General features: G+C 38.2%; 1 protein-coding gene across 1 annotated transcript in view; it reads left to right on the forward strand.

Annotated features, from left to right (window-relative positions):
• Positions 1-26,301, forward strand: part of LOC140238134 (unconventional myosin-Va-like) — a 228,407-nt gene that overhangs the window by 151,328 nt on the left and 50,778 nt on the right. Inside the window, exons 13-18 of the mRNA XM_072318070.1 lie at positions 333-473; positions 1,327-1,533; positions 2,443-2,580; positions 4,259-4,356; positions 14,300-14,386; positions 22,445-22,556. Of these exons, the coding sequence (XP_072174171.1) occupies positions 333-473; positions 1,327-1,533; positions 2,443-2,580; positions 4,259-4,356; positions 14,300-14,386; positions 22,445-22,556 (783 nt within the window). The remainder of the gene's footprint in view (positions 1-332; positions 474-1,326; positions 1,534-2,442; positions 2,581-4,258; positions 4,357-14,299; positions 14,387-22,444; positions 22,557-26,301) is intronic.

Below are 26,301 nucleotides of genomic sequence, written 5' to 3' on the forward strand. Positions count from 1 at the left end.
ATATTAAGAGGAAAATGCATGTCAGTTACATATTATCACAAAAGTTGTCAATTTGAATTATTAATTTTGTGCAGTGAAGAACAACAGGTCGAGTAAAAGCAATGTTAGTCACGTCTTTTGAATACTGCATTCTTTTCTCTTGTTTTTCAAAAACAGACAGTATGCATCCAGACAGTGTACATTTTGTACATTAATTTGTGAAAGTAATACTAGTATTAATCAACAATACAAGAGTGCATCATATCACATGAGGTTGGTATGGTGTTATGATGAAACTTCATTTCATGAAACTTGTGATGAAAGTTCATTTCATTTTTCTTTGTCCTCCCCAGCACGTCTTCAAACTGGAGCAAGAGGAGTACGTGAAGGAGAAGATCGAGTGGTCGTTCATCGATTACTATGACAACCAGCCTTGCATCGACATGATTGAGAGCAAGCTGGGCATCTTGGACCTCCTGGATGAGGAATGCATGGTAGGTTAACCCTCCGGCCACCATCGCCAATCAGTTTCAGTGGGTGTCTTTGAGCTCACTCTTACATGGGAAGTGGAGGCTTGATAAGCAAGGTGGTATAGTGGAGTGACACTTTGAAACTGGGGTTCCGTGTTCAAGTCCTACTTAGTGTGTATGTCCTTGTCTTTACCCATGATGTCTCTCTTGACCCAGGTGCAAGAATGGGTACCTGTCCATGCTGGGGTAATGATAATGGCAGGGCCCTCTGGTAGAGCAGTGCAAACATTGAAGAGGTTACCTTGGATAGATAAGACCATGTTATGGTATTATCATAAGCAAACCAAAGGACAAAACATTTACACAAATATATTTCAGTCATACTTACTTGTTCTCTTGCCAATTTAATGTCATCAGTCTCCCCTTTTAGGGGACATATTAAAAGTGGGATGATTTAAAATCCATTGTGAATTATTCCCATTCATCTGAAGAGAGAAACAAAAAGGATGATTTCTATAAAAGTTACCCATGATGCTACATTTTTAGATGGCGCATCCTCAGTACTAGTATGTTGCCCGGGTAGAATGTGTCATCAAAGACTTCACAAAAACTCCAATCAATGCCTGTACATTTTTTGCAAGCTTCCAAACCAGCGGAGTTTCTCTGTCTCATCGTCCTTTGTAGTGAAAGTGATTAAAAAGATAATAAATGATAATAATGATGAGAAGAAGAAGAAGAAAGAGAAGAATGATGATAACAACAACAGTGATAATAGTAATATATAACAATTATGTAGCCCCCGTATGCAACCTTTCAAAATGCTCATGCTTTGGTGGTCAGTCCACTCATCTAGTGAATATCGTCTCTCCTCTCCCAGCTCCCCAAGGGGTCCGATGACAACTGGTGTGGGAAGCTCTACAACAAGCTGACCACCCACAGCCACTTCTCCAAGCCTCGCACCTCCAGAACGGCCTTCATCGTCCACCACTTCGCCGACAAGGTGGAGTACGAGTCCGACGGCTTCGTGGAGAAGAACCGCGACCAGGTCAACGACGAGCACCTCAACATCCTCATGGCCAGCCAGGTATGATGTCAGAGGTCGTTGTTAAGCTGTTTGTGCTTGATTCTTGCAATTCTTCAGTTTACTGGATTCATCCATTGATCTTTTTCAGTAAACATATATTTTGTGGTTCTCATGATGCTGCCACTTTAATACTTGAGATCATTTGTTTTTTTAAATGCAAGCTTCGTTAACTTGATTGTGTTCTAAAGTTGAAATGAATGAAATGCACAAAAAAAAAAAAAAAGAAGAGAGATAATATTACTGTAGTGTGAATATGTTACAACTTATGCTATCTGAAGGTTGATATGTTAGTAATCAAGTAACAAAAAAGTAAATAAAAAATTATGATAAAAGATAAGAAGTGAATTAATTGTTGTGATACATCACCCCTCAAATGCCAATTAAACAATTTTCATTTGAGTCCCAAAACTTAGATCTTTTTCAGTAAATAATTTACCTGTCACTCAATTTATTAACATTATCTCATGTGATGACATGTACTGCATTATTAGCTACTTTAAATGATGCATTAATCTATTAACTTTCCTGTAGATACATTGGTCATTACATAGGCCAAGATTTATCTTTTAGAAACTATTCTAACAAATTAACAGTCCAATGTGATTCCATATGTAAGTGTTTAAGAAAAGTGTAGTGCAGGTAATAATTTGCAAGACCTGTTGGTATTTGTTACCCAGACATAATTATGCCAAAGTTTGCCAAATCTTGAAGGAAAAAAATATTGATGTTTAAGTTTCTAATGTTATAAATCATTGTGTCCTTTGACCTCCTTCTGATGGTACTCTCATCTTATAGAATGCTATATCTTGTGCTTGTACATCTTCATGTATGATGGTAGACATGTAAGATATAAATAAATTTTGGACAAAAATAAAACTCTTTTATCCCCTTCTCTCTCTCTCTCACCAGTATGAGTTTGTGGCAGACTTGTTCAGACCAAAGCAGGAGGCTCCCCCTCCAAGCCACCAACACAAGAGGGGGACCGTCAAACCCATGGTAGCCCCCGTCAAGTCGCACAAGACCTTCAAGAAGTCAGTTGGAAGCCAGGTACTGATGAGGAATATTTAAATGATTATGATGATGATAATGTTCATGTTCATGATAATGTTGATAATAGTGATGCTCATGATGATATAATGATGATGATGATGATGATGATGATGATGATGATTAGGAGGAGGGATGTGGTGGTAGTGGTGATGATATCATCAGTCATATCAATGAAGATCATGAATAATATGTAAAGCTTAAATAGCACATGATAACAGAATTATTCCCTACACACTTTGCAACCATATCGACAAGGTGTTCATCAATAAGTCGAATCAATTTTATTGTGAAACAGTGTACTTCAAAATATTGAATCAATTATGATACAGCAAATAAGAATGGCTTTTAGTATCAAATACAGTGTATTTTTAGAATAAGTCTGTACATCTTGGTTGTCTAATGTTGGGTGGAAGACTGTTCCAAAGTCTAGGAGCCTTAGGAGAGAATGAAAGAGTTTAGTTTACAAACAAAACAAAAAAAAGAAGAAAAAAAAAGAAACCCTGGTAATTTCAGTGATTATTTAAGAGTTATTAGGACGACAGTGATGAGATGAATGCCAACAATGATGGTTGTGATGATATGGACAAGATGCTGTGTTGGTAATCACAGAGAGGATGCTTTTAGTCAGTGAAAGTTAATCTTGTAGAATAAACAGTAATGACTTTGCAAGTCATTTCATGTCCAAGCCAATATCATGAATTCTTGTTTATATAGTAACAGGTTCCAAACATGCCATCTCAAATGACACATTTTAAAAGGTTGAGATATAAATTGATACCCTTCCATAGAGTCTTGTGCATTTGAAAACTAATTCAAAATCTGAGAAACGAAGTATACACTATTCAGTTGTTTTTTTTTTTATTCAAAACTATGAAAGTGTGAATTTAGTTCTAGTGTAACTATACCAAGAAGCCCCATTTATCCAGTTTGTACAAGTGAGATTGAGCACATGATAGTGCCAAATCATGCATTATCTGTAGATGTCATGTCAGCAGCCTGTTTCCTCCAATCAAGTTAATGAAAGAGGCAACATGAATGCCTGTCATTTGACCTTCAGCCGCCGTGATGGTATTGAAGGTTTCGCGCTCTGCATGGGAGCTTTTCTTAATTAAACATCTCCCGCTTTAAACAGCTGTAGTGTGCCCTTCATGCCCCAGTTCTCAGTTGCCGTGGTTACTGCCACTTTGGGTGACAGTGTATTTGCGAGAAAGAATTCGAGTGGCATAATATTTATGATAGATGGATTGTTAAAGAAGTTTTGAAAATGAATAACAAGAAGGTGGGGATGTGTAAACTAGAATTTGAACACAATACAATTTTTTAAGGTATGTCTGTCTTCAATTTGTCTCCCTCTGTATGAATGAAATTGGTAAGATTGCAACTGCTGATCTTGTACAGAGGGAGACAAATTGAGTAAAACTCATACTCCAATCTTGCCCCTCTGCTTAATAATCTCTTGCTTTCATTAAATACAATTTTTACCATTATCTGCATGATTTCTTGGCATCATGTGAAAGCTGGGGTGTGCAAATTTTCAAATAATTACACACACACTCACACACACACACAAAAAGAATAGGCTGTGCTGGAGATTCAATTACTTTCTGGGATGAGCCAAGACTTATTGTTAAATACCAACTAATACGCTTCATATATTTTTTCTCTTACATTGCAGTTCCGTGATTCCCTGACATATTTGATGATGAAGCTGAATTCGACCACGCCCCACTACGTCCGCTGCATCAAGCCCAATGACTACAAGCTGCCTTTCACGTAAGTCATACCCACCAACAGCAAAGCCTGCTGGTTGAGAGACCTTATCAAATTCATCTTATAGCAGATATGCTATCTGGTAGTCCCTCACAAATCTGATACATTTGTACCCGGCAAATCTGATACATTTGTACCTCTGAGCTTGCTGTGATTTCTGATAGTAGAGAAAAACCCTGGACTGGAGAAAGCAAGAGGAAGTTAGAGGTGTCAGAAATTTACATTCTGTAATATTTCCTTAAGTGTGTTTTAGCGTGATAATGTTTTAAGCTTATATTTCACCATGAAATACCCAGTGAGTCATTTTGTTTTGATTTCAAAGAAATTGACCCATGTGTGTAGTGGAGCATTGCAGTACAAGAGGATGTACAGTCTGTAAAAGACAACATCGATGACATCAAAACTATTTGATGTTGTTAGCAATGATATGAGTAAAGGTAAAGAAGACTGGAAAGGAAACAGATTCTCTAAATGTTCATCACAATTTGCATCATGAAGTTACAGAGCATTTATCAATACATTGATAGTTTAGGTACCAGGGCTTGCATTTTTGTAATCTTGTTTCCTTTTTTTTTTCCCCATGAAGCTATGGAGGCTTCTATACAAAAAAAGTGGGGATTATACACCGATTTTGTCTGCATTAAAGATCTGATTAGTGCTAACCAACTCTGACAAGACAAAGTCTGCGTACCAACCTGACTCATCTTTAACTGAGAATGCGTTGTTTGGAGGGGGACTTGATTTAATCCCCTCCTCAGAATGGTCACTGGAAGTGGGATGAGTTCAGACTTTTGTGTTGGATGTCCCTCTCAAGCAACCATAACAGAAACTTTAGTAATACATATTCCAAGAATTTCTGTATCAAAATTAAAGTCCTACATTATCAAGATCCTCAAGTAAATTGGTCATTATGAATAAATCTCTGAACAGCTGATTTCTTGACATTCAATCCAGGAATTTTTAGTCAACTGCCTGCCAAGAAAACAACAAGAAAATGAATAAATTGTTGCATGTATATTTTGTCAATGATTTCTGGAGTTTTATCGGATGCAGCAGAATTGAACAAATCAGTGAATGTTTGGTTCGAGACAAAATCTTGTTTCATGGCATTGCTATATCTAAGCGATGATATCAGGAAATTGGCAACGTCTTCCCATGTCACATCTAGTCATGTTGTTCCTGGTTGCCGACTGTTACTAGTCCTCAAGGTTGATCTCAGAGGGTTTACCATTACCCCCTCTAGTACTACCAACAGCTGTGACAACAGCAACAGGTGCTGCACCTGTGCTCCCTAAAAATGAAACATTTATCAAAATTCCTCTGTGTGCAGTTTTAATGTGAATGTCAATGTTTTTTGTCATTGTGAAGGCTATGAATAGATCTCCCACCCCCCCCCCAAAAAAAATGATCATATCCTCCTCAAGGTTAACAACTTTTCTGCCGCATTTCAAAAAAGCGTCCCATTTTGTTCCGTCAGTTGACTGCAACAGGTACCACAACAGTGATATGAGAACAGGAAATGGCATTTTTCTTATTGTCATGTTTTCCCCCTGCTGTGCCTGCCCTTTGTATGTCTGTCACTTCTTTGCAAATATCGGTATGATGCTAACTGATATTGATAGATTGAGATTGAAAAAGCTGATGCTGTTGATAAAGGTAATACACCGGAAGGATTCATCTCTCCATATGAAAGTCATCGTTGTTTTTGCTTGTTTTTTAATTACCTAGCATCTACCACACTTCTTCCTTTATGAAGTGTAATCTCTGAAATTGATGTTCAAGTTTTGATCTCAGTACACAGTATTAACCTGCAGAATTTTCAGCTGTTAACGCTGTTAAAAGCCTTCATCGGTGCATGGTCTTCGCATTGATCATGTGACGTTCGATAAGGGTCATAGACTTTCGGAAGTTTATAGCGCCCTCCCATCTTTAATGAGAGAAGGTTGATAGGCCCTGATGTAATTTGCTTCCTTGACTCAAAGCAGTGAAGTTCCCTGTCCAGAACCTACACCGTATCCGGGTCTACGTGGTGGTCTGGAGATTCACTGTGGATATGCGGGGAAACTTCAGAGGAAGTAGAGCTGGTCCTTCTGTGTTCATCAAGGAATGTGGTCCTAAGTGATGATCATTCTTTTCACCAGATTACGCTATAAATTTGGGAAAGTTCATGGTCCCCATTATTGACTGTCACATGATCGGGGTGAAGGCAGGTCAGTCCACTGTAGAACACTGTAGTGTTGACAGCTGAAGATTCCAGAGGTAAATAGTGTGTGTTGAGATCAAAACTACAGATGAACTTCTCCTCTAATATTAAAGTATCATCTCTGTTTCAAATCATTTTCTGTTCTCTGTGACTTTTTGCCTCTCTCATGTGGCCAACTCTACTGCAATGTTGTCACCCCCAGTGTACTGGATATAAAGATCAAAATTGCATCTAAGTGATGTGTGGTGGGCAAGTGTTAACTATTAACCTCCTTCAAAGTATTCCCTCTGCAGGGACAGAACTGTTCTCTTCAGTTTTTAATACGTGAACGACGGTCTCGAGATATTGCGTATCCGTAAATTCTGTGTCAACGAAGGTCAGTCAAGTATCGTACACTGACAGACAGGTCTATTTCCAAGGGCTCGGAAACCATGAACGTGGGTGACAACTTCCTCGTAGCTAATTGGTATGCTACCGCCGCCACACCACACGGGGGCATCACAGAGTTGTGCGTGTGTTTCCATGGGAACAGTGATGTTATCGAAAACAGCTGTCTGTGGTGTGAGTGTATTTGGGTATCAATGATGACAAGTGGCTAGTGTTGATAGAGAGTTACATTCCTATGACACCTGTAAATGCTAGACACAGTCCTACAAGGGAGTTCCAAAATCTGTTCAGATTTTTTTTTAAAGGCTATCTGAGTGATTTGTAATTCCCTAACATGCCTTGAAGTTGTTCTTGATCTTAAGTTATAACTTATGTCTGAACTAATTTACATTACATCAGTCACGTGATGCTATTTAGGTAGGACAAGGTCAGGCAAGCTTTGCAAAGGAAAATCTGTTGTTCTCAAGTTGTACATGCAATTAAATACACATCATAGAACTCCTTCCCAGTCAGAATTTCTCTTAACCTCTCCCCTCCTCCATTCATCATATTTTTGTCTCAGTGTGTGTAAATCGAATGGAGCAAATAACAAACACCTCTTCACATGAGTGATAAATTGATGAAATCAAGAAACGCTTGTGAAACTAAATCTTGTATTGAAGTCAAGTTCCTGTGTGAAGAACCAAGAATGTAACTTTTTATTTCCCTGTTTGCGTCCTGACCTCTATTGTGGAAAACACGTTTTGAATTTCCACTATTCCAAACAACCATGGCCACGTAATGAAAACTTCCATCATCTTCTTTGATAAATAGTAAAACAAACAAACAAAAATAACAACAAAACATGCAGTTTGCACAAGAAAATGCAAACACACAGAAATATGTTGGAATATCCAATTAGTGCTGAATTTCACATCTCATAATTATAAATGATTTATGATCTCAAAATAGATAAACTGATAGTGGAGGGGCCAAGCTGATAAGACTGGTTCTAATATAGGTTCTAGTTGGCATGGTTTTGCTTAAATATTTTTCTGGGCGTGAAAGATTAAGGTCGTAGAGATGGAAGAAAAGTGCAAATGTAATGAGGTGGTTCACATGACTTTGCCATTTTCTTTTACCGTCTCCACTCTTTCTTTTGGCTCACATTCGGACACTGCCAATTTCCGCAACATAGCTAGCCAATTATTCCCAGCAGAAGTTGTTCATTAGCATCAAGTCTTTTGGCAGGCTCCATCAGCGGTAAATCAGTTTGATCTGGTCTGTTTTGGACTATGGGAGAGAGCTCTCTTTAGCGAAGACTGTGAGAGGCTGCAATTAAGTACTAGTCTTCGGAGCTGTGCTATTTTTAGTTACGATGTCATAGTTTCATGCTGGCATGACATACTTGCCTTTGAATGTTACAGAACGCAGGATAAATGACTGGCAGTCATTACGAATGTTATCAGCAAGATGTGTTGTTGTTGTTGTTTTTTTTTATAAACTTTCCCTCTTCTCTGGTTTCATTGCTCTCTTCCCTTGTCTGCAAATCCCCCTTTCTTATATTTCATTGTGTCATGATACCTGGTATTCCATTGCAGTCATGATATGTTGAACTTCCTTTATATTATCATCCTGCTGTATTTCTTCTTTTTTTTTGGGGGGGGGGGGGGTTCTGCAAGCACATTTATTCTTTACTCTCTTTATATTGTTCATCAAATAGTTTGTCAGCACAAGACGATTGTATGCTTTTGTATACTTTGGAAGGGCGTAGCTCAGATATTATGTTTGTATGTACACATGTACATGATAGGCTTGTTCTGTTTTCATGGAGCAGAGTCTTATGTGCTGCAAGTACAAAAATTGAATTTCTGTGCAATGTTATATACATTGTGCTTTGACAACAAAAGTCATATGGCTCTAAAATACAGAACATAACTGAATTTTTCCACATCATTTTTGCTGATGCATTAGAAAGGTAGATTGGACCCCTTTCAAACCCATACAGTGTTAATACATTAATGGTGAATTTTTGGAAAGGTCTACTGGGCTAAATGCACAATAAATTGCCACATGAAGTTTGAACCCATTCCAAAGATTCTTGATTTGTAGCATACTTCTGTATAATGGAATAGCTCCATATCTCTACAGATCATGTTTGTACACTCCTACCTTAGCTACAATGAAGTCTTTAATAGAAGAAAAAGAAAAAGAAAACATAATTGAGATGTAAAGCTGCACTGGTGTTCATACTATGATGCTGAGTATGGTGAGTGCTCTTAAGATGAGTCATTCTGTGGGTAGGAAATATTCAATTTTGGTCAGAAGCCGATGTGAAATCAAAGATAAACTCTTCTCTTTCCGCCACAAAGTGAGGTTTCATGGTTGTCTAATCCACCGGCAATCTCTCCGTTTAGAAATTTCTGTGCCGAAGGTGGGTGTTTTTTTTTTTTTTTTTTTAAGGGATCTTTGGTTTCCACAGTCTCTCACGTCAGCCCAATTTTAGATTCTATTATCAGATCTCTCACCACAGTGAATGCGATTCTATCATAGATAAACTTCAATTAGTTAAAAAGCAGATGATTCTGTGATTTTGTTGTTTTTGTTGAACTATGAGTTTGGGGGTTTGTTTTTTTCCTGCAAATTCTTCCATTGGCCATGGCTGAGGTACATTTTGTAACTAGAGATTGTAATATTTTCTTTTCCTCATATGGTCAGTGGAAAAAATGAAACATGATTTTCTGCCAGTCATAATTTCGTTTGTCGAGGTCAAACGTCTTTGAGTCTCTTTGCGGAAATGTGCAGTTTCGTGGATGCCTCATGTTCGTATTTCTTTTTCTCAATCTAAACATTTAATGATGATCACATGATCCCTTATCAAAATACAACATGCACACCCTCACACACACAGACACAAAGACATAACATATGTGCCATTTATTTCTTTGGAATTCCTAAATTGACAATAAAAGATAGAGGGCAATACAATGTGCCATGTTAATGTGATACACCGCTGATACAATGCAATGAAAATATAACTGACCATTTCTTGACGATATGAAAACAGGTATGTCATTTTCTGTATCATGCTGAAGAGCTGTAACAGTTCCATTTTGAATTAAAGCCTGTGTGCACAGAATTTTTTTACTGTCATATATTCTAAAGACAGGATGAAAATGTTTCATAAGTGAGTTCCTTAATTGCCAAAAGGAGAATAAAAAAAAAAATAAATTAAAAACTACATACTCACACTCAACACTGGAAGGAAAAAAAAAGAATAAAATCCAAACAGCTAATAAGTGATAAAAGAAGAATTTCTGTTTCATAAAATGATTTCAGATGTCAAAGATATTTCACTGGGCCACCCTGATAATGAAATGGTTTGATAAATGTCTATCTTATGACATAATTTTGACTTGAAATAATACTCTCTGTTATTATGAAAAAGGGTGTCTATTTAACTAAGTTTTCTTTTTCAGAGTGCTATCTGTCTTTGCTGTTTCTTCCTGTAAAAAGAATGTATGCTAACCCGTTTAGGACGGACTGATTTTGCTACAACACGCATTTCCCATAGACACCTGCCCGAGTATACTCGGGACTCGTTCTCAACGGGTTAAAAGACATGTTTGAAGGGCATCCTGGCTGATCAGCATGGACCCTCAAAATGATAACTTGCTGTCAAAAGTGACATAGCCTTCAAATTAGGATGTTAATCTGTCAGTTCCGTACGGTCGTCAAACTTGACGTAGATACGTCTAAAAGGGGGTCATATCAAAGAGCATTAAAGTCATCGAAGATGAGAGTCAGGAGGTTTTGCATTTCTCACATCCTTGCGAGGAACGGCAGCGTCCAAGTAATTACTCCAAGGGGAGGGATGAAATTTGGTGAAGTGGACATCACAGACTTTTTAGAGGTTTTAGATTTGGGTTTTTTACGTTTTTTTGTGTGTCTTTTTGACTTCAGTGTTAAGAGGCTGTGACTGTAGTAGTTTGTTGATCAAGTATGAGAAATTTGTGGCACATGGGGTTTGATTGGAGCCAATATGCATTGCTGTGATCCTCGATGTGATATCTGATAGGATTCGGTTAAATTTGATATCTTGATGCTTCACTATTATAGTCACTCACTGGTAGTGATGAGCTTGGAATAGTGTCTGGTAAATTTCTCTTGTCACTAGGGTCGTAGAATGTGAATTACTCTGACTTGCAGTGAACTGGTTTTTTTTTTGGTTTTTTTTTTTGCCAAGTCATGATGTCAGTGTGTAGGAATTTGATGTAGATGGGTAATTAGGTTTGACAGCAGATTCTGTCTTGTATTTGTTGTTGTTGTAGGAGTTGAAAATACCAGTGGATTGATTGGTTTTTATGTTGTAAGAGGATGATTTTGATAGCTCACTATCATTCGTATCTGCCAATTAAAGGAGAATGTATGTTCTGTGTTGCCCCTTTAAGTCATCATACTAATGAGGGATTTTGTGTACTTCAAGAATTTGGAATTCATTTCCCCCTTGGAATGTCTACTCTTAGTAATGTAAAGTCATCACCATACCATTAAATTTAAAAAGAAATTACTGACATATCCAGTAAATAAAACATGCAGTGAGTGATTTCTCAAATTTTGAAAAGAATATTCTTGTTAGGAGGCATTTGACGTATTAGAGGCTACACTTGCACCCATGATGAACGCTTTCATTTTATTGCGTGGAAGGCAGACTAAGCAAAGTAAGACCCTAAGGAAAACACAGATATAAACAAAGTTAACAAATAAATCGGCGAGTAGAAAAGCAAGACCATGACATGCACAAGACGTGTGTCGGGCGGCCACAGCTGATGCGGATGTCCCGTGGACGTAGCGTTGAGAGGTGCTTGGACATCGTCGGGACCTGACCTCCTCTCTTCCTCCCCGGGTGCTCCCCACTGTCGTCTTTTCGTGAGTGATTAGGGAAGCGGGAAATCTCCTCCTCGTATCTCTGTCAGCAAAATCGTTGCCGACAAGCAAAGCATGCGCTCGGAAGGCCACCAGGCTCCCCCGACTATTCCGTCGCCAGAGTGTGCTTGTCAGATTAACCGCGGGTTAATTTCCATATATCCGTATATATATGCAGGAACAATTCAACTTTCAGTGCATTATATTAATTAAAGTTGACTTTTTATAATCAAAGTAAGATTGGGTACACCGTGGTGTACCCATAACTGTTTATTGTATCTACTGACTTAGTATTGTTTCATGCAAGTGCCTTTGTTCTAAAGCCGTGTTGAATGATGAATATGATACATGTAGTAATGGTAATTATATCAGTGATAATGAATGATGACAGTGATGATGAAAACTATTATTCTTATTAAGAGAAGGAGGAGATGAAGATGAGTGATTGAAATTATGATAATAATGATGACATTGATAGTGATAGAAGGAAGGTGTTCTTCAAATCATTTTGCTCTCTTTGCAGCTCAGTTTACGGTCTTGAACTATTATTGGACTCAGTAGAACTTGGGAGGACAGTTCCTGATGTTTTTTAGAGAATTGTGGAATGATTAAACAAACTGAAATATAAATTATGTTGAAATCCTGCCAAATGGAAGTTCCATGGACAGGTCTGAAGCTTATTAGTAGCAGATGCTGTTGAATTTTTCTAGAACATTTTTATTATTATTATTTTTTTTTTTGCCAAAGGCCAGATGGTAATCATACAGTTATTTTAGAGCAGTGGAAGAGCCAAATTTGGTCTATTCCCAGGTGCTTTCAAAAGTCATGATTTGCAGATGTTTCTGGTATGACTTCTTGGAATGAATTTGGTCAGCTGAATAATCCTCATTTTACCAATGATTGTCAGTTCCATGTTTCTGCTTTGTACTCGGGTGATTTCTTTGTGTGCCTTGTGGGGCATGTTTCATAGAACAGTCATGAACATCAGAGGCCACCAAGCAATTATTTGCTCTAGTCCTTCGTGGTAATGCTGCTGTTATTTTCACTTGATGAAATTCTTGATATATATGTTGCAATTGCAGAGATCACATGCTCTGTACACACACACACGCACAAAAAAAAAAAAAAAACTATGCCATTGATTGAGACCTGAAAAATCATGAGCAGTTTTGAACATACTTGGATGGGTGCTTGCCATGGTGTAAATACTCTCAGATGAAATCAAGATCACTCTAGTCAAACTCTTCAAGATTTTCATCAATCATCTGTATGGATTTTGTCCGTGCAGCCATCTCCTGTTTTATCATGATGAAGTACAGAATTTCCAAACAACCTGAAATGAAAGTTGCTGGGGTTTTTTTTCACAGCTTTGATGGAAAGGCACATGTAACACCATTAATTCTTGGATATAACATAAAGCACATGTCCGAGTCTCTTCTACTGTGGGTAAGGCGAATTGTCTCTGCAGAGGCAAACTGCGAATCATTCATTACAACTTCCTCAGAAGGCCACCTAGGTGTTTCCCCTTTGCTGAGAAACTATTCAAGAGCTTCCTTTCGAAGAATGTGCCTTGACATGAAATAGCTCTTGACAGTGCAGAAGATTGTTGTTGTTGTTGTTGTTGTCATTGTTGAGGGATTTTTTTTTTAAATGACAGGATTTGAGGATGACCCCCCTCCCCCCCCCCCCCCCCCAACCTTCACCGCTTCCCAAGAACTCCCTGGACAGCTTCAGACCATCTTTTATTGGGACAAGGTTTTCCTCGCCTTTCTTGGCTCATGCTGGCCTCCTTTATTTTTTCCCCCTGTCTGTTCCTCTTGACTCTTGGAGGGGTCTTACTCTGTCCCTTCCATTCATCACACTCCTCAGTGGCCAGTTCGTGATTCATTCAGGACGTCGTGTGAGATTGTCTCTGCAAGCCGCTTCGCTTGGCACCGCAAGCCACTTCTCTTGCTTCTATATTCTTCCTGCGTACCGTCTCTTGCGTACTCTCTCACTTAAGCTGGATACATAATATCTGGATTTCCACATCTGCGTTTCTTTTGGAAGAGTTCCCATGTAGCGTTGGGCAGTTAGAATGAACACAAGAAAGCGGTAAAGTCTCTTTTTTTTTTCAATGTGTGATGAGCTCTAGCTTTTGGTGTTTAAATCTTCAAGCTTTGAATGCTCGAAGATTTGCACTTGTTTCATGTTTTTGTGTTGATTTTTGTAGTTTCTTAACCGACAAACTTTGGATCTTTCTGCTTCAGGTTTTCACTGACATAAGCTGATTCATCTGGAAGTCATATGTTTCACATTATATTGGAGCGATATTGTACATTTTCTCATCTTATCTCAATGATCATGTACAGAAAATGCATACAATGTATAATGTGAAAAACAAAATTCATGTCCGATAGTGACTGTCTTTATATTCCTGTTTCTTTCTTCTCTGTTTTTACTGTTATACAGGTTTGAACCAAAGAGGGCAGTGGAGCAGCTGAGAGCTTGTGGTGTCCTGGAGACCATACGTATCAGTGCAGCCGGCTACCCCTCAAGGTATGTGTGCCCCTCTCTCTCTTACTTTCCCTGTCTGTCTTTCTGTCTACTTGTATCTACCTCAAAGTAGACGTCTCCCCCTCAATCTTTCTTCTCTCTTAATCTCTTTCTCTGTTATTTAAGTATATCTCATTGTTTTTGTCTAGTTACTTTTTATCTGTACTCAAGATTTCTTTTTTCTTTCTCTACCTATCTATCTATCTATGTATCTATCTAGCTAGTTATCTATACTATCTATCTATCTATCTATCTATCTATCTATACTATCTATCTTTTCATCTATATGCATCTATCTATCTCTCTTCATATGTATATATATATATATATATATATATATGCACATGTATATTTATATAGCTATCTATCTATATCTCTTTGTCTTTATTATCCTGTTGTCTATCCATACTTCCTTGTCCATATATCTCTCTATCTCTCTGTCTATATATTTATTCATCTATGTAATGCTTTTTTTCCCACTGTCATCTCTCATTTCATTTTTTTCTTTCTCTCCTTTGTCTCTTGCATGCTGTCTCAAACTAGATGCTGTGCTTCAAGTTCGAGTTCTGTATTTAAGACTTTCATTTTAACCCTTTGAGGACTACTCCCCAGTATACTCGGGCAGGTGTCAATGGGAAATGTGTGTTGTAGCAAAATCAGTATGTCCTCAACTGGTTAATACAAAAAGCACGCAATGAGAGATTTAACAAAACAAAAGGCAGATAGGCAACATTGACAACCAAACAACCCTTTACAGAAAACGTAAGCAAAGGAAAGAAAAGGGAAAAGAGAATTATCAAAGTGTAGAGGCTCAACAGGAAGGTTTAAATTGCCTTAGGTCAAGCTGGGTCCAAGTGCAAACCACAAGGCAGCTAGGTTTCTGCTACACATTGAGATGAGTGGCAAGAATCAATCATTTTCTGATCAGAGATTGTCAAAATGAGTGCTTAGCAAGTGATCCTTTCATTAAAAAAAAATAGAAATGTATTTAAAAGTAAGAAAATTGGTGCCAGATTTCAGCTCCTTTGCAAATTGGTCCCACTTCACTGAATTCAAGTTGGTGCATCAAAATCATGATGATAAACACAGGTCAATGACCTATTGCCTTGAGGTTGTACTTCCCGTTTAGAGGCAGTTAATGGTATAGATCACTGCTATTTGATCGACTTCATTAGTTAGATTCAGTTCGGGAGGAATGACAAATTTAAAAGACATCGAAAACAATAGAATGATTATCAGTGTGTGCTATTAGCACTACAGTAGCATAGAATGTATGAAATTATGTAATTGATTTCAGTGTTGGATGTTAAATTCTCTGGAATTACAGATACATGAATTGCCCACTATGGTTCATTGACCATGGGTCATCCCTGCTGTTTGCACCTTGTAACTCCAAAAGGATAAAGTGCATTGACCTAGCTATCATACTGAATGTGATTGGAGGATATTACATGTAATTTCTGTCCATGTCTTGAAGGGAGGTATGCACCTGTAGATTGTACCCATGAAGGTACTATTAAAGTGTGAAATAATGTGACAATTTATTAATGTGAATGTTTGTTGTTGTACATGTTTTATGCACCTGATTTGTCTCTCGTTATGTCCAATATTCTGTCACACCTTGAAATCAGTATGCATATGTTTGAAGAATACATGATGATAATCTCATATGATACATCGATCAGTATCTTCGCTGCCTAATTTCAAGAAATAGATGATTTCCTATTCATCATGTGTGAAAAAAATTATTTTTTCTCTCTTTCTTCTTCTTCTTTTATTTGCACTAGTAGCCAAGTCATGCACATCCCCATTAAACAATTTCTCCCTCGATCAGTTAACCCCATTTTCAGGAGATGTAGATGCATGCGACACAATATGGTGTCCTTAAGTAGCTAAGAGCTTCCTATTTAAGTCCTGTCATTGCCTTCCTCTATGAGAGTTGGCAAGGTTTGGCGGATCGCAACAGGTGTTAGGTCACTATCATTGCGATCTCGGCCATCGAGGGTTTATTTTTTTCCCCCATACGTCAGCGCCAGCACCATCATACCCTGGCAGTGATTTAGCCCGCTGGGGCTTTGGCCAGTAGTGTGTAGCTTTGTTTTGTTTTGTTTGGTGCTGTTATGTTGGGGTTGTTTATTGTTGTTCTTTGGTTTTTTCGGGTGGGGGGGGGGTGTTAGATTTTTTTTTTTTTTTTTTTTTGGGGGGGGGGGGGCTTTATTAGATCAGCTTTTAGTATGCCACTTCCTGTGTAGGAAAATGTGTGATGTTTTGTTAGAGGGCAGCAGAGTGAGGGTGGTACCATTGACCTGCTGTGACTGCTAGAAAATGATGGCCTCTTAGTAATTACAGTCACCGTGACAATTCACTCCATGACAACTCTGCCATGTTTGATTATCAAGTGTGATTACAAGTGATATCAGTCGTTTGCAGAAGCATTCAAACTTCCTAATTTTTATCCTTTCTTCCTTTTTTTTTTTTGGGGGGGGGTGGGGAGGGGGGGAGGGGTTGGATGTGAGGTTGGGGTCCAGATTTGATCAAATTTAGATTGTTATGCTTCATTGTTCTAATGAAGGTGTGGAAACTTTAATAAATGCAGAGGGGAGTTTCCCTCTTTCAAGGGGCAGGAGAGTGTTCTTTGAAATAAAACTTATGAGGCTTACGACAACTAGGGTGATTTGAGAGTGACTTTAATGTTGTTTTTTTCTGCATCAAAACTTGAGTTGCAATATCCATACTGCCACTCTTGCATAGAATGCTGATGAAAATTCTTAATGTATTAATTACTGAAAAAAAGATGAAAACAAAAGAAAAAGCTGACTGAATATATTTGAAAATGTATTGACAAGAGAGTCACCAGTAACAGTAAAGTACATTATCTTTAAAGATGTCAAATGCTGATACAGTACAAGTATTTCATTTGAGTGAGATTCAGCCAGAGGGCTTTATGTGCCCATTACGATTTGAGATGCACTCACTGTCACGTAGCGGTTCCTCTCATAGTGTGAATGGCTCCTTTAAGTGCACATGGTTTCCCAATATGGCACATTGCGTGCACCCTAGCGTGAAACTCGGCTCGGCGAGTAACATCCTGTCGTCCAATCGCTGCTGGTAAAGCATCCTCATTTCCTATTTCAGATGCGTCTTTCTATTTTTCCCTCTCGTACTCTGTGTGCCGTATCTCTTTCCATCTTGGATGAGGCTGTCTTGCCCCGCGGACATCTCGGAAATGATTTCCTGCATCAGAAGTGGGGGGTGAGGATATAGAAAATTACGTCCTCCCTCTACCCCCCCCCCCCCAAAAAAAAAAAAAAAACGGTAAAAAAAAAAATAAGAAGAAGTGAAGTTGTTCCACATCTCCGAACTTCCATTCGACATGAATCACAGGGTGTGTTGGACTTGACATTTATGGCAACATTCCGTTCCGCTAAGTGTTCGGTAACAGTTTGGAGCTAGAATGCCATTGATTTGATTCACTGTTTGACATGCTAAATGGCCATTGTCTCTGAAATATGCAGTGTAAAGCAGTGGGTTGACTCTCCCAGGGCACTGTACTATCAATGTATGTTGCCCACTATATGCTTGGATCCACAAAAGTCATTGGGATACATAGTTTTGATAGTCAGCCCAGACATTGTTTGGTACGTTTTATAGCACAGCATTATGTGAAAATTGTGCTGTGGTATCAGATCAGCCCTGACGTTAATCGAGATTTGGGATAAAACAGACAAGGTCAAGATTAACTTGGGAAAGGATGGGAGGGCTGAGTTCAGAATATGTGAGAAGATGCCCGCTCAAGGACATAAATTTGTAGTCTGTAGAAACCTCTTAAAAGATAAACTTTACAGTCACTTTACTGTGAAAGTTCTGTGGTTAATACTTCCCCACAACATAGTGCATATTAATGACTATTTATTCATGGTTCATTCAAAGGCTACTATAATCCTTCAATCAGAGTTGCATAGTGCAGTTGTGTTCAGAAAATCTTGACAGGAAAAAAGAGGAAGTCTCAGACGCTAAACATAAGCAGACAGGCCACAAAGGATATCATGGATTTATAGAGCATTATACCGTCAGGTGTAAGAGTGTTTGAATGTGAACTGGGTATTGGAAGTATGTAGGCGAGGAAATGGCTCAATTACCACCTGGGTGTATTTCTAAAATGTGAAAGCTCCAGACAGAGGCGCAAATTGAATGACTACTGGCATTTCCCAGGTGTGCCGTGGTGTGGGCGAGGGGGTTTTTACCGGGCACGTAGGGCGGGGGCGCCGTGAGCTGTCATTTACGTACGTCTTCAACGGGCCGTCAGACATGGAACGAGAGTCATAGAAGAGAGAGAGAGAAATACGATGTGTGAAAAGTTTTGAGGTTTCTTATCAAAAGGGGTGATCTCCGATAGGTAAGATGGCGTGGAAATGCAAGAAGCGTATCCTGTTTCGAAGGAAGTGGGGGGGAAACGTTCAACATTGGTGAATCAAGTTTTTATTTTTAGCATCTTTTGAGGTCAGTAGTTTTTTCCAAAAGTGATATGATATGTACAAAAGTGGCCATGACAGCTTAGGCAGTTTACAATTCTGTTCTTCCTTTAATCAGTGATTAAAATTTTGCTGAATTTCTTGTAGAAAATATTACCTTACGGGTGTATGTACATTTGTTGAACTTTGTGCGTTAAATGCCCAAGATGAAAGAACTTTCACTAATTTGGGTAAGGAATGAAACTATTCGACAGAGTTTTGACAGAATTTTATGATTGTCATTGTCATTACTATTTTTAGGTCTATCATCATCATCATCATTATCATTATCAAAATCATTGTTTAATCACTATTGTAGTGATGCAAAGTAGCATGAATATAATGGGAAAATACAATGTGACAATGCATGGAGTAAATTAGTAAACCTCATATTGACTTCCTGTTCTTTGTTCCGTTTGCCCCAGAGCTACTAGAGAGAAAGAGGAAAAAAACAAACAAACAAACAAAACCAAAAGCATCCCATACATGATGAACCCTGGTTAAAAAAAAAAAGAATTGTCTCAATATGTTTGTGACAAGCAAACGACTCTCAACTATGCTCTTGTTGTTGCCGTGGTAACCTGTTAAATGACCAATTTTGGTCAATTAAGATGACCATACCTCCCCTTACCCCCCCCCCAAAAAAAAAAAAAATAAAAAAAAAAATAAAAGAAGAAAAATGATTATACTTACAGCAAACCATGCTAACTAATGCGACATAATGCTTGTGGCAAAGACGTGCTCTAAACCAATCAACTGTTTTTGTTGTTTGTTGTTGTTGTTTTTTTCATCACTTGTTACACTACCCCAGGGTCGGGTTGATTGTCCAGGGTGGGTATCACTCTCCATGAATCATAGAGGATGTATATATACATGTTTCTCCCCCTGTGCCAAACATTGTGATTCAGTTTACACAAATAATGAGGATACAAAAAAAAAAAAAAGAACAAAAGTCAGCCCAGAGAGTCTTGGATAAGCTACCCCTGGATGGGATTTACACCCTACTAGATTGACAGATACAGGGACTGTGGTGTGGATAGCACAGTGGCTCATCCAGTTGACTTGTTGACTCGTGTTTCCATGACATTGCACCAATACTCCTACAGTACTGACCTTCCACTTTAAAGAGTTCAATTCTGATTCCCCCTCTCCATTTTTTTTTTTTATTCATGGCATTATAGGAGGTAGACACAAAATACTATTGCTATCATGCAAAAAAAGGGAAATAAACCAAAAAAAAAAAAAAAACAGAGCATGTATGTCATTCTCTTCGTATATATCAGTCAATGTGTGTATGATATCCACCAGAGGAATCTTTTTTTGCCTTCTATGGGTCCAATAATGTTTTGAAATAAAGAACATTGGTATACATGGGCTTTAACATACTATGATACAAGTACACTAAAAGTATTAATGACTTGAGCTACTTTCAGTATTGTACAAGATCAATCCATACAAGACCTCACCAGAAGCTGTATTTAATTTTTCATCAATCATCTGTTTTCCTCCTGCATTTTCTGTACACATTATGTTCTATTATTTGATTATCACTGGGTGTATTTTCTGAGGGAAAATTTTCCCAGTCTTAGTGTCGTAAAGATTGTAGACTGTTAAAAGCACCTGGTCCCCGAGGGCATTGTACTACGCATGTCACGTACTTGCTCCCTTTTGCAAAGCAGTGTAACAGCTCATCAAGTCTACGGTCAGCAGGGTATACACTTGTTAATGAATGGAGAAGAGGACCCGCTGATGAAATTAGGATCATATTTCCTTTTGCCGAAGGGTCAAAGAAAGGGAGAAAAAAAAAAAGCGTGACGAGAAGAAGACAGACCTCATTTAATTTACCGTTGAGTCGTCAGTGGCAGACTGCCCTGCTGAAGGCTCGGGGCATTGAGGGTTCATTTGTTCGTTACTAGGATAATTTGTGTGACGACTGGACCCAGGTGTGTACTCTCTGACAGTCAAAGAGAGTTACAGTTGTGATTTTCTGAGGAAAACTATCGGCATTCTGAAAACAGCCAAAAGTTTTTTTGGATAAACCATTCATGAGCCAGGTGAGGTACCCTTATTGTTTTATACCAGAAGTAATCATATTATTGTAGAATTCATCAGAAATGTCATTCCATCTCATCATGTTTGTCATGGTTTAGTCTCGGGGTTGTAGTTATCATGACTAAATGTTTACCTGGGTGATTTAACTGTCAATTTTGGCACTTGTCTTATGTTTCAGAAGAACTTTAAAAGAGTTATATGGCAGCTTACCATTATTACAATCTTCCTTAGTGCTTGCAAGGTGCGTGGGCCTATGAGATTATCTGAGTTTTATATATTTCTTAGACTGGATTTCAAATGTCTCTGCCATTTTGTAGTGAAGATCACAGATGAAGGAATGCATATGTCCAACACATATGTGCCGTGATTGTAGCTTCCTACAATGATTACGTGTGTCACGAAACTGGAGTTAGGATTTATTGCAATTTCAGGGTTCGTGGTATTATTTCTGAACACTTGGGTGTCATAAAAATCTTAGCATTGAACAAGAGGTGTGTGATATGATGAATGTTACTACGGCTCTACTTTCTTCTTTCTGAGAGGTTTTTAACCCGTGGAAGACGAGTCCTGAGAATACTCGGGCAGGTGCCTATGGGAAATGCATGTTTTAGCAAAAACAGTCCGTCTTGAATGGGTTAAACTTGGTAGCATCATCTTTATAGACTCCTTGTGTGACATTTTAGATGCACTGTGATTAGTGCACAATGATTAAATGTCTGTCTTGTGGACTGAGAGAAAAGTACATGTATTGCATCTTTATTTTTGTCTCTGTGTAAAACTAGGTTTCATTTGACATAATAGATAAGGACCTAACCTGGTAACTTTGTATAGCATTGATAGTTGGCAGGCTTTGAGAAGGTTGACTGTGTGAAGTCTCATCAAGATGTTTAGATGTCTACTAAGCAGTGCTTGTATACATTGTTATGAGCTGAGAAGCAGAAAGTCCTTGTTGCAGTAGAGTTACCACCTTTCTACCTCTCACCTATCAATGCCCCCCCCCCCCCAGCATATGATAATTTCATTAACCGGGTGATGTAAAATTACGCTGATAATAAGATTTGGTTGCATCACTTCCTCGATGGCTGTTTTATGGCTCATCGTGAATGTGGTCAGAACTGGACACATACCTCGTGTCATGAGCCGATGTGCTTACGGACAGCACTGTGTATATACCCTGCATGAAATCGGTCCACCACCTGTTTCAGATGAGCAGGTATGACTGTGCGCCAAAGATGAACATTCATGACAACTGCCAGCTGTTTGTTTGATTGTTCATATAATCCCCATGTACCTCCCTTTCTTCCCTTCTCTCTTTCTTTCCTTTTCCTATTCATCTTGGAGTCTTACCTTACTTCCATCCTTTCCAACATTCGGCTGTTCTGCACCACCACCACTGATCTCTTGCCGTGACGCAATCTTGTGTCCATGATCCGTCTGTCAATTTTTCCGTCATCTCTAATCCCGTCCTATCTTCTTTTCTGTCTCATGTTGACTACAGGTGGTCGTACTCGGAGTTCTTCACCCGCTATCGTGTCCTCATGCTTCGGAAGGACATCAACAAGAAAGATGTGCGGGGGACCAGTGAGAAAACCCTCAGAAGGCTCGTTACAGTAAGTTTGGGAACATGTATTTTATTTGTAATGATTTCTGTGTCAATGGATGGTTTATATCAATTTCAGATTACTCTAAGTGTGAATGTTTAGAATCATTGTTTTGTTTTGTTTTTCCTTGCAATAGACATTCTCGCACAGTGTTGGGCAGCTTGTAAAGATTTATTTTCATGCATATACAGAGAGATGTTCTGTCAGTGTTTAGTCAAAATTAAAAATGACAAAAATAAAGATGATTTTTGAAAGAGAGTGGGTTGTGAGAAGAGTGAAAAGTGTATATGTATGTGTTTGTGTGTGTGTGTGTGTGTGTGTTTGACAGAGATAGAGACAGAGAGCGGAGAAAAGAAATAGAAAGAGCAAGAAAGAGAGAAGGAGAGCAAGAGCTCAGAAGAGCTGGCAATGCAAAGTTGGACCAGGGTTAGTGACAAACTGAAGGATTGGACTTGAGGAAGTGGCAATAATTGCACATAAAAAGGCTAGAGTGTGACATAAATAGACTTGAAGCTATGCAACAAGATGGGATATTGGATCCCATGCAGAACATGCATGGCTCGCCAAACATTATACCATGATGAGAATATAGCTGAACTCACAGCCAACATGATGAAGCTCATTTTATTTGATTTCCAGCTCGCTGGCACAAAAACTCCTATCCGATGCAAAACACTAGCGCTTGGCTCAGCCATTTCAGAAGGTTGAGAATTTCACTTTATTGGAGGCCAGTCCTGTAATGGCATTTGAAGTTTGCCAATGAATGCAATCCTGATAATTACATTTACAATCAAACTAACCCAAATTATTTACCCTATTTTTTTTTCACTTTTTTCCAGCTACTTTAAAATTGCACATTTCTGATGCTTGCCACTCTTTGTCTGTTTATGTTCTTACAATTGTGTATTAACAAGAAATGAAATGTGACATTAAATTTTCATATTTACATTATAGTTTTTTTTTTCTCTTTTTTTTTGGGGGGGGCACAGATGACTAGGGACACTTCTCCAAATAGAACAGAGATTACCCAATCTACCCACACACTTATCTCACATCCTACAGCTTCATAACTAAATTCTTGTCCTTGACCTCTCGAAGTTGAATTTCTTGTGATTTGATGGAAATATGTGTGACATAGTAATACACAAGACTAGTGGTACTTCTGGGTGAAGTTACAGAAATTGGGTATGAATTTATCACAAAGTGTTGTTTTTTTTTTGGGGGGGGGGAGGGTAGTTGTTATTAGGTAAAAATCTGTCCTGAGGTCAAGGAAAATTTTAAATCATGGCAATATCAAAGGTTGTGCAGTGTCAAAGCTGTTTAGTTTATACTGCATAGGGTTTCTTGACATGGATTTTAGTGAATAGCATGATTGGTAACCTCTGTATTACTTTCAGAGTGCATACATCATTGTTCTGACCAGCCCTTTAAATTCTCTGGCTACGGGCCTCAAGAAAGATTTTACCATGTGCCAGTTATTATATTTGTGATATTTTCTGGATTTGCATTGAGATAACAAAGAGCCGGGAGAACGAGAAAGAAAAGTCCTTCATGTAAGTCGACCAGAAGACTCCGGGCTTGAGGCTGAGTGAGGGATGTGTGGGTCTGGCACTGACCACCTGTAGTGTGATCAAGAATAGTGCTAAGTTGATTTTAGTATCTGGTATGAGTCACCTACCACAGGTCTGAGACACACTAATGGGTACCCTGATACTCCCATGAAGAAGGATGTAGGGCCTACACTGTACTTTCATTTTACCCAATATGTGGTGACATCAATTTACAGATGCTTCTCTCTCAGAGTGGTGATTTCCTATCCATTGTCTTTGTCTGTTCTGATTTTTTTTTTTTTTTTTTAAAGATAGCAAACACTTGGAACAAGATTTATGCCATCATCATGATCAGGAGGAGGCATTTGCCAGATTTTCTGTGTGCTCATTAGAGAATGAGTGCAATCTTTATTTAAAAATATGACTGAACATATTCAATCAAAATGGATGTTTGGACCATGGCTGCAGATCCTGCAAATATTGATTATAATGTGAAAGAGCATATGTCAGTATGATTTTTTTTTTTTTAAGAAAGAAATGTATATGTATGACTGGCTCAATGAAGGTGAAGTAATTTATGTTTAATGTAATCTTTTACTGTTCAATCTTGCTCGCAGCTTGAGATCCAGTCTTTTTATGAAGCAAAGTTCAGACATAGTACTTTGTGATTTCCTATTGGCTGCCTGCAAATGCCATGAGCAAAGATATTTATCACATCCACAGACTGTACACTCTTATTTGAATGTATGCATATTATTCACCTGGAATCTACTAATTATATGTATTCATTACAAGCTGCTTCTGATTGAAAAAAAGCCCCCAAATAAAGGATTCTCGATTTTTCTTTTGCTTACTCTTCATAAGCGTGAGAATGAACAGGTTTGTGCTTATACTCTTTTTGATAATGATAATTTTCCTTCTTTTTTTTTCTCATTTGTGGCTTGATTTTGGGGCATGCATGATTTATGTGGTGATGTAGGGAACAAATTAGTAAGCTGTCATTCAGTGTGAGATTCTGTCAAGCAAATCATTCAAAGGAAACATCCACTTTTTTTTACACATGTCTTGTCTTCTGTTCCGTCATATCTATGGGCAGAAAATACTTTTTTTCTCTCATTTCCTCCATCTTAAGAAATTGTAGAAGTATCAGGTGTATTCTTTGGTAGTGTATTCAATCATTCTGTACAAATCATATGATATCATGGCAACAGATTTTCGTTCTGAATAAATGCTCCTGGCAAAGTAAATTGTTTGAAAATGTACCTTCAAGACAGTGGAGTAGGTTTCTGTCTGTGTAATGAGTTAACCCTCCCACCCCCTTAATTGAATAGTAGAAGCAGTCATATACATGATTATTTTGGGGATTATATTTCTTCATTATTGACATTCTATGATCATTCCAGTCCTATCTTGGTGTGAAACAAATTGCTGTTTTGTGTCTGTGAAAATTAGCTCTAAATTTGCTCATCATTTCAGGTGTAGAGGTCAACTTTGTTGGTTCTTTTTCTCTTTACCTCTCAAGCTCTGCTCTTAAACTTAATACCATTGCCCAAAAAGGATCATATTGATACAGCTTCCCCTGATACTCTTTGCTTGGTGAATGGGATATGGGAATTATGAAATGAAGGCTATCATTTGTGTAACTCTGTTTGTATGTCAGGTCATTATTGCTCTCATTGAAACTTATCTTTCTTGGTGCTTTCCACCATCCTGAAGTTTACTAGAAACTGAAACTCTTTAATATATCTCAGTGCTTTTTTTCCTGTCTCTTAATCACTTTAAAACAGTATCTATTCTCTTTTCTCCATTCCTCAGTGAAATTTGCTTTTTTTTTTTGCTTTTTGCTTTCATTAAAAAAAAATTGAAGTCTTTTTGTTCAGTCAGGTAGAATTAATTCTAGTTAGTAGTCAGTTTATTCTGCCCAGCAATGGGCAGAAGAAAAAAACGCTGTGAATTTTGCAACGATGATTATTCATACAAAGTAAAGAAATATGCAGGAAAGTACTGAAGCAGTCCTTTTTTTTTTCTTTCCCCACTTGCGAATTTGGTTGTTTGGTCCGCACGGCCATGTTTCTTGAACCACTGAAAAAAAAAAGAATGATTGCAAGGTCTGGAGAGAAAATAAAAGTAATGCAGTTAGGCTATCAGCCAGTCTGAATCATGCATTTTGATCAGTACTGCTCATTATGCTGTCCAGTTGCCCT

This window comes from Diadema setosum, chromosome 14, assembly GCF_964275005.1.
Source record: "Diadema setosum chromosome 14, eeDiaSeto1, whole genome shotgun sequence".
NCBI classification, from domain to species: Eukaryota; Metazoa; Echinodermata; class Echinoidea; order Diadematoida; family Diadematidae; genus Diadema; species Diadema setosum.